At 37.6% G+C, this 9,647-nt stretch overlaps 1 protein-coding gene across 1 annotated transcript in view; it reads left to right on the plus strand.

Annotated features, from left to right (window-relative positions):
• The window catches only part of LOC106803129 (ankyrin repeat and sterile alpha motif domain-containing protein 1B), a 762,921-nt gene extending 756,238 nt beyond the window's left edge, over nt 1-6,683 (plus strand). The window contains exon 17 of the mRNA XM_087449060.1: nt 6,264-6,683. Within this exon, the coding sequence (XP_087305186.1) occupies nt 6,264-6,425 (162 nt within the window). The 3' untranslated portion in view covers nt 6,426-6,683. The remainder of the gene's footprint in view (nt 1-6,263) is intronic.
• Nucleotides 6,684-9,647: the final 2,964 nt, after the last annotated feature.

Below are 9,647 nucleotides of genomic sequence, written 5' to 3' on the forward strand. Positions count from 1 at the left end.
CTCCTGGAGGAAAGTCAGTGCATATTTAGGTGGAATAACAAAACACCAAGAGCAATAAGGAAGGAGTTTGGTAAAATGTATCAATATATCTAAATTTTCCCGAGACTGAAACTTCCTTCACTGCTGTCTCGGATTTCTGTCCCAGTTGAGGTTTTCCTCAGAGTTTGGGATTCAACTAGCTGAATCAAATTGCCTCGTTGTGAACCTCTGTTATGAATGTCTGCTGCCTGCCCACCACTCTGCCGCTCAGATTACAGACTGTGCCTGACTCCCATTCATGCTCAGCGGTACTGCGGGCCTGGCAGCCCCTGGAGCTGTCTCTGTCTAGCCCTCTCCTGCCAGATGTTCCTGCTGGAGAGAATTTCATCATTGCTAATTTGAAAGAGCAGTTACAGTGCTCCTTGTCAGTGCCGCTGATGACTCATGAAAGAAGTGTGGATGCGGTCTGACCTTTAGCCTAATTGTCCTATCTTGTAATTTTTTTTTTTTAGTTTTGCCTTTGAGCTTCTTTTCTCTTTACTGCATAAACAAATCTGACACTAATTTGATATTAACTTACAAATTATAAGATTTAGGAATTATAAAGGAACTTTGAGATCATTGGTCCAATACCTTCATTTTATAGATGAGAACACTGAAGCTTAGAGAGGTGAAGTAACTTGTCCATAGTTACAGAGCTAGTTAATAGTAGAGTCAAGACTGCTGGGCTACGGAAACAAAGCCCAGTGTGTTTTGTAATACAGCATACTACCTGTAATTGCTTCTTGGTATGTAATAGTTTTAAGTAGTTGTAAACATTAATGTTAGGCCGTAAAAATTGCCCTCATTTTCATAATATGTAGTGCAAAATACAAATCTCCCCCACAAATGGATGCCATGCTACAAAAATTAATTTGTCATTTTATCTTCACGTGTTCATTAAATCACTTAATTTAATAAACATTTAGCAAAGGCCTGCTGTGTGTGCGATGCTCTGCTGGGTACATAAGAGACGATAAAGATGGCTAAGACCTTGTTTCTTCACCAAGAGGCTGACAGTCTAATGAAGAAGATAGATACTCACATCTCTAACTATAATAGAAAGCAGACTTTGGTAGAGCTATAATAGAATTAAATACAAATTACTACAGGAATCTAGTGGAAGGTATGATTAATTTTGACTTGAGAGTAAGGGTAGCATTGGAGAAGACTTCACAGAAAAGGTAATATTTAAACAAGAGCTTTTAAGAATGGATAGAATTTCAACAGGAGAACAAGGGGAAAACAGCATTCCTGGCAGAGGGAATGGACCGAGCAAAGGTGTGGAGGTATACTGGTTATACAATGGACAAACATACTCATAAAATAAAGAATTACTTAGTTTAGGATTAGTAAAGATGCAGTACGTAGATGGTTACTAGATGACAGTCAGAATCCTTGGGAAGGATGTTGATGTTAGCTTACTTTAGCGTCCCTAGTCTTTCTCCATCTCGTGGAGATGCATTTGCCCACGGATTCATAAATTTAAAAGTTTGGATAATTTTATGTGTCAACTTGATTAGGCCACAGTACCCGGATATTTGGTCAAACACCAATCTAGATGTCACTATGAAGGTATTTTTTGGATGAAATTAACATTTAAATCAGTAGATTTTTAGTAAAGCAGATTACTCTCCATAATGTGGATAGACCTCATCCAATCAGTTGAAGGCCTTAAGAGAAAAAGACTGAGGTCCTCCAAAGAAAGAGAGAGAATTCTGCTTCCAGACTGCCTTCAAGCTTGAGCTGCAATATCACTTCTTCCCTGGGTCTCCAGCCTGCCAGCCTGCTCTGCAGATTTTGGACTTCTGCATGTGTGTATACACATCCTATTGATTCTGTTTCTCTGGAGAACCCTAATACAAATACCAAAGGTTTTGAAATAAAGAGTGACTATATTAGTCAGTTTTCTCCTATATGTCAAAATTTCCGTGATTTACAGCAACAAAAAATATATATGTTTAGTTTTCTTTCTCATGGGTCTGTGGGTCAGCTGTGGAAGCTGTGAAGAAGCCAGCTAACTTCAGCTGGACTTGCCTGAGCTCCATTGAACTAGAGCAGACTCCAAGCTTTGGGTTGGATTTAGGTTTGCCCCACAAGTCTTCATCTTTCTCCCAGGACCAGCAGTTTTGCAACTACTCAGCACCTGTTATTCTTGTGGTAGAGCATAAGAACACAAAAGCGTGAGTAGATCACAGGAGCACAGAGGCCTCATTTATAAACCGCCACACTAAAAATTCTACCTGCTCCATTGGCCAAGCAAGTACATGGCTAACATCCATGGGATGGAGAAGTAACTCCAGCCATAGTGGGATACAATGTAGATCCCTTGGCAAAGGGCATAGAGGCATAACTCTAATACAGGAAGAAAGTAAAGAATTGGGAACAATTCGATCTACTTGAGTGATCTTGTTAGTTATACTTCTGAAGGGGGAATATAAAGAGGTTATCAGACATAAACCCTTTCTAAAACAAGATGGAAAAGGAAGGAAGTAAGAGGAGGAGGGAGGGATGAGAGAAGAAAAAAAAGTTTTGATTGGAAGTTGAAAAGATTATCAGCCAAAGGACTGAATATTATGCAGTTTCAAAATAAGAATGGGACTAATTTAGGGCAGTATGTTGAGGGGACTAAGAATTATTGAAGAGGTATTATATTCAAAACACTGTGCTGGGCAATTTGCGTACCCTATATCATATAATCCTTACAACAACACTTGAGGTAGATATTATTGCCAGATATTAAAATTCATTTTGAAAGAAGGGAACTGAATTGAGATATATTTTGGAAATCAAATTTATAAGACATTGGCCTAGTTAGATATGATGGTAAAATAGAAACGGGAAAATAAGATGACTCCTAAGATCTTGGACAATGGTGTGATGTTTCCCCATTGACTGAGATGGGAAACACAGAGGGAGGGCCAGTTTGTGAGCTGAAGGAGATAAATTTTTGACTTGTGTTGGTGATAGCTATGGGACATCTATGTGAGATATCCTACAAATGGTTGGAAATTTGTATTTTAGAGCTCAAGAAGAGAAGCCAGTTCTGGAGAAACACTCCAGAAATAAAGGCAAAAGCATTCTAAGCATGGAAAATGATATCAGCAAAGATATGAATGTGTCTTTTGCACACATTTCATGTTCATGGAATGGCTAGCAATTTAACGTACTGTTTAGACTTACACATGTGCCTAATCATATGCATTACGGTACACATAGCAGAGTAGTGTGAGGTTAGGTTGAAAAGATAAGTTTATACCTGATCTCAGTTGTCCTAGAATGCTGGCATAGGACATGGGGCTTTTATCAAGAAGGAGCCACTATAGGTTTTTGCATAAGAGTTGACTTAAGAGACTGGCTTTTTGGAAGACTGATGTAGCAGCGTGATATAAGCTGGACCAAAGTTGGGAAGCCATGTGGAAGGCTATTGTCCTAGCTTTTGTAAGCTCCAACAAAAACCTAAACAGGGTAATGGCAATAGGAACAGAAATGAAAGAACAGATGGAAGAATTGCTTTGAAAGAAATTATTGTGCAGCACAGTAACCATTCTGCATATCATTAAATACGTGTCAAGTTAATTTTGTAACTTCATTTAGCTCTAATGGTTTTCTCTCTTCAGGTATGGAGAGCCTTCATAATTTATTGGTCATCTGTTTGCATATTTTTCAATTAAGAGTTATAATTTCCATGAGGGAGAGACTATGACTGTTTAGTTCTCTACTATTCCACAACATTCATCAGAATAGGCACTGACTAAATATTTATTGAATGAGTGGCTGGATGAATCTGCCCCTGCACACATCAACATACCCATTTCCAGGTTCTCTTCACTCTGCCCCCTGTCTCTCATTCTCCCACCAAATATTTCCCTCCCTCTCACCTCCTTAAGTTTGGTCTGAGAGAACTTGCCCCACAGGAGTAACCAGATTACTGAGCAGTCTGCATTCAGTGAGACGCTGATGTGATTTTTTTTTTTTTTATTTTACAATCTTGCCTTCAACCAAGCTCAATTGATTCTCTCTTTACTATTTTTTAATGTTACCTCAGACATATCTGATAACTTTCCAGTCATGTAAAATATTGAAAACTCACTTCCAATCCATTTCACCCTCCAGTTTTCTTTCCTTTGCCTGTCCCATCCCCCAAGTTTAGGCTTCCCCCAAGAGATTGGTACCCCTCCCTCGTCTGATTCTAAATTCCCTGATGCTGGGGCAAGAAGGAGGGATTGAGGGGAAAGGCAAACTTCTTTATGCTTAATTGAGTTTGCTTTGCAGAGCTCTGGAGGGTATCTCCACCGCTGCTCGTTGGCTAACACTGACCATCAGCAACCTCTGTGTGGCAAGTGGTCACTGATTGCCCTCTCAAAAGAGTGGTGTGTGAATGCTTGGGGTGACCTGTGGGGACCCCACTGCACAGTTCTCTGGTATGGGACCTCTGACTCTACTCCAGCTTGATTCATCAAGACTCCCTAAGCTTGTCTCCAGTATCCACTGCTGGGGTGGTCAACTTCTTGGATGGCTAACAGCAAGACCTCCCTGCCAGGCTGTTCATTTCAACTCCAATGAGTCTCTCTTCTTTCTACATCTTTCTTCAGTTATTTTCTTATGTCAACTGGGACAGCCAGGGAGTTTCGTGGGGCTGAGGTGATTGTTCAGGGTAGCAGAGTTGGTTCAGCCACCTCTTAATAAGTTCTGGAGAATGCACCTAGCCCCAATATTTTCATAACTTTCTGTAGATTATGAAAGTACTTAATACCTTTGAGCCTCTGCTTTGGGTTCTAGTCTCCAATTTTGCACATACATAACATCTGGTTATTTGGGAATGCCACTAAACTTTCATTTTGCAAACTCTGAGTTGTCATTTACATTTGTATCTACTGTGTAATAAACACTGAGTTAAGTGTTATGTAAACAAGCATTTAATGAATAGCAGAAATGGGTCAATCAATGTAAAAGTGAAATACAAAAGTCTGATGCAGTTCAGACTCTAATGCAAATAGTGAATTACACTCTAACTTTAAAATAGAGGACATTTAAACCTCAAAATGGAATGTAGATTGGAGGGTGGAACAATGGAAAAGAGGAAAGGAGAAAAAGTAACTCAAATTGAAGGAGAATCTCAAAAATGAGACCACTGCATAGTGACAGAAAGTCTAACATGTTTAAGATTAAAATCTGAATCCCTGACACCCAGACTAATCTTCTCTCTGCTCACAAGTCAGAATCATATAGATTTCCATTAATATTTATCTCTTTGAATCTGAATGAAAACGAAAATCTATGTTGTATTTTGCCCAGTTTTGCTGTTCCCAACGTGAATTTCACTGAAGGATCACACCAAGTTGATGAGTTGCCAGCTGTCCTTAATAACTGAAGTATTAGATGTATGGTATAGCATGCACAGCAGCACGAGTATTAAAAGTGAGTTACTTCAAAAACCAAGAACCACAAATTCAACTAAAATTTCAAATAAAAGCTAAAGGACTAGAATAATACATATAAAATTTTAAACCCAGAAGTTTGTCTTGCTTAAATTACTTTCACACTCTAATTTAAACTCAGAAACATTATGCTGCTGTCACACCTCTTTGTTCTCCTAAAGTAAAAAAATCTGTATATAGCTGACAAAAAATAGGAACCTGTCTGCCAGCAAATTCTCTATTCATGTCTGACATACTGTAGAGTCTATGCAGAACACATGGTCTCTAAACACCCAAAAGCCTCTTCTTTACTGGCTTAACACAGAGATATGTTTCTCCAGCATGTTTGCACTACCTACGATACATGTCTTGCATAAGCATGAATTCCTTTGGATGTCTAAGTCATGCAGTATTTTCACGTGCTTTGATGTTGTGCATATGAGAATTATCATCTACATTTTGGGAGTGCCGTTCCTTGTGCCTTCAGCATTGAATTTAATACTGCTCGACTGACATCATTTTAAATTCCATTCAGCACAATGCCAATAATGTCTATAACAGAAGTTTGATATATTTAGTTCTCTCAAGTATGGAGCTGATTTAGCAGCTAAATTGGAAATTTATGGGTGCGTGTTTGAAAACTAAGTCAGTGTGAAAATTATTAATGATTTAGAATTCTGCATAAAGCATTTTGGTTTCCCTTATTTCCTTGTCCAGAAAGATCTGTTGTTTCATATCAGATAAATTTCCAAGTAGCAAGATGCATTCTGTTGTTGGAATACAAAGCAGTTTGAATTAATCCTAATGTGATTTTCTTAATTACAGATGAGACCCATTGGCCATGATGGCTACCATCCCACCTCTGTTGCTGAGTGGCTGGATTCCATTGAACTAGGTGACTACACCAAAGCCTTTCTAATTAATGGCTACACATCGATGGACCTGTTGAAAAAAATCTGGGAGGTTGAACTTATTAATGTAAGTTGATCTCTTAAAGACACCTTAGCCATTCAACCCTTGATAAATGAAATTCCTATTATAGGTGGGTAATTTTTTATTTCTTTGTAACTGTTTGGATATCCAATGATTTACAGATATGCCTTCTGCTTTAAATATATATCTCTCTTAGTTCCAGTCAACTCCACAGTCATTGTCTTTTGAAGTTTTGACGTGGAGAACTAAGAGGACTCTCAGCGTGTTTTGCATTATCTAAGAAAACCTTCTAAACATTTTTGGGTTTCCCATTTTAGGAAATTCTGTCAATTTAGGATATGGGCATGATGAGGAATAGACTCCTATTCTGATCTTTGCTCATACTCTTTGTTAAAGTTATCATTTTTAGTATTCTATCTTTATTATGTTTCCTATCTCTATTCCTTAACTGCATATACAAACCCCATACTTGAAGAGATTGCTTTTGTTCTTATTAAATAGGCTGCTGTAATATCAAAATTTTATTTCCCAGAGCTCATATCTATATCTTATAAATCTTAAGTTGTGTCTGTTTTATTCATACACTTGGCATAGATTTTCTATGAAAACTGGCCAGCATATATTGTCATGTACTCAAGCCCAAAGATATCAACTAAATCTGCATAAATGGTTTTGTTACTGATACTTTTCTTATTTCATTTTTACTACTATTTTATTTCTAATGGCATAAAGGAATGAAAGAGAGGAAAAGATATCATTTAATGATCATGCATTCATATTATATTTGGCATCATGAACATTTCTTTTCAAAAATGAGTGAGAAGTCATTTAACCTTTTACAGAGTTTCTTAGATTTAAGTTTTATATTCTAATAGCTGGAAAAAAAAGTGTTCATAAACTGAAAGATAAAGCAACTAGGTTCAACAGTGCTCTGTTCTACTCCTCACAGCACTTTCTCTCTAAAAGTCCAGTCTCTACATATTCCATGTCATTAATTATTTTAAGTGATGGTTATTAGTAGTAATTAATTATTCTTTGCTTTTAAAAGTCTTTCTTAAAAGTAATATCTTTTATGGAACATCTCATAAAACTGTTCTTTAAAAATCACTTTAAATGGACAAATTCTTGGCTCCTTCTTCTAATTTGCCATCAGTTACTCTTAGCTTTCTGTCCTTATGCCCTCACAAAAGCTATCATTATTTCAGAAGTAACTCACTGTCGGACTCAAAGCCTTTGATTAATTTTGTTCTTGGTCTGTGTGGCAATGGAACTAACTGGAACTGTATTGCTTTTTGGTTGCATCGGAGATTTTGGTTCTCCACGGAGAACTCGACACTCATCTTACACCTACTCTTAGCCATTTGCTAAAGGAGTACCTTCCACAGATAAACAAACATGCTTCCAATTAAGTTTCATTCTAATCAATGATATAACTTGACAAATATATCTATGTAACATCTTCTGAATAATATTGCCCCCCACTGAAGAACAAATGTGATAGATAGCACATGAGTCACTCACCTAACTGGCATTAGCAGTAATCCCTAAATGAAAAGAACAGATTCCAATAGAACTCCATTATAAAATGTTTTCATTGAAGCAAGACTGTGTGTTTCAAAATCAAAATGCTGGGGCTAGTGTTTAAGGTGTGGGCTTGGACCCACCCTTTCCCAGTGCTGTGAGTACCAGCAGCCTAGAGATCCCTGTTCAGTGACTGTGGCCGGGCCTGTGGATGGCTGCAGTGACTGCAGGAACAGGGATGCCAGAGGCCTCAGGTTTACTGCTGAGGCTCAGGGACTGATATACCACCACCCAAAGGGCCAACCAGCCTTGAGTTGGGACAGAAGGATAGCCTTTTCTACCCATACTGACTCTTAAAGCATTTTTCCTTTTAGCTACATTTGCTATAATACAATCTGACTTCAATACGGAGAGAAGAAGTGCCTGTCACAAGCATCATGTCAGAATTGGAAAACATAGTCTCTGTGTTTTAGACCTTGAGGCCAAATTCCTCTGGCCTGAAGTACAACATCTATATCTAACACCAACCCAGTATATTTTCCTTAAAGTAAACTGATTGAATTTAAAGTGCCTTGTGACATCTTTATGGGCAAGTTCACACTTTTGATGAAGAGGTTTTTCAAGTCATTTTACTCTGTAGATATATCTACGATGGACAAAAACTGATCTGTACCTTTAGACTTGGAAATCAGAGAACAAAATTTTTATGTCCACTAGAGCTGCTACAAGAGAAGTTCATTTGATGGTTTAGGGTTTTTGGGTTTTAAAATGAGAGATAGGCACAATGTGTGCCTTCTGTCTTGCAAAGCTTTTGACTGATCTCAAATTTAAGATTTTTATTTACCCCAACTAATGAGGGAAGGTATCCAAATATAAGATAATCTCATATATAATCTATGGGCTTAGCAATTCTATATTAAGTACCAATAATTTACTGTTTTCTAGCCTAAAGGGAACATACATTCACCTTGATTTAGAGCAAAGCTTTTTTAGGGAAATTCACATCTTTGTAATGAGTGGCTGGTTTTAAGGAAACTAAATGGCTCCAGTAACTGTTGTTTTATATAAAGTGAAGAGAAAAGTGCAAGAGTAGGCTGTCTTTGATACAGAAGTCTGCTGGTGGAGGGGAGGAGAAAAAGCATGAGGAGGCTGACTGCTGATATGACTAACAGGTGACTTCAACATCATAATAGTATTGATTAAGCCTCCAAAGTCACATGGAATTATGTTTGCTATTAGACAAATAGTAACACATTCTCAGTGAGTATAATGAGTTTATTCAAAGTATTTTCATGAGGAAATGAAAACTATACAAAGTTGTGACTTGAAAATATAGATACGTGTGAAATTGTAATCTTTCAGAAAGTCCCCAAAGAGCTTTTTCTTTTTGGAGTGTATTATTGCCTTTGAATAACAAGGTTATTTGAATAACCTAGTAAGGGTTTTGGTCACAAAGCTACTCAAATTGTAGGGCCGAGGAAGAGTAGCGGAAATCTCATATCTTAATGTCAGTGTTGTCAGCAATGCAAATCAAGCACAGGGGAACTTTTAAGGCACAAGCTACTGCCAATTTTACAGGTCCATGTGTGTCTAGACTTAGAGAATGAAGTATATGCCAATAATTGTTCCCTTTATTCCCTAATCTATGCTTCATATTCAGGCACTGATGTTTTATGAATAGCTCTGTTTTGTCCCTCTGTCTGCCACCATCATTAATAATATCATTAGTACTACTTTCACTTTTGTGTTGATGTT

This window comes from Ceratotherium simum, chromosome 25, assembly GCF_057802395.1.
Source record: "Ceratotherium simum simum isolate JZ-2026a chromosome 25, ASM5780239v1, whole genome shotgun sequence".
Lineage (NCBI taxonomy): Eukaryota > Metazoa > Chordata > Mammalia > Perissodactyla > Rhinocerotidae > Ceratotherium > Ceratotherium simum.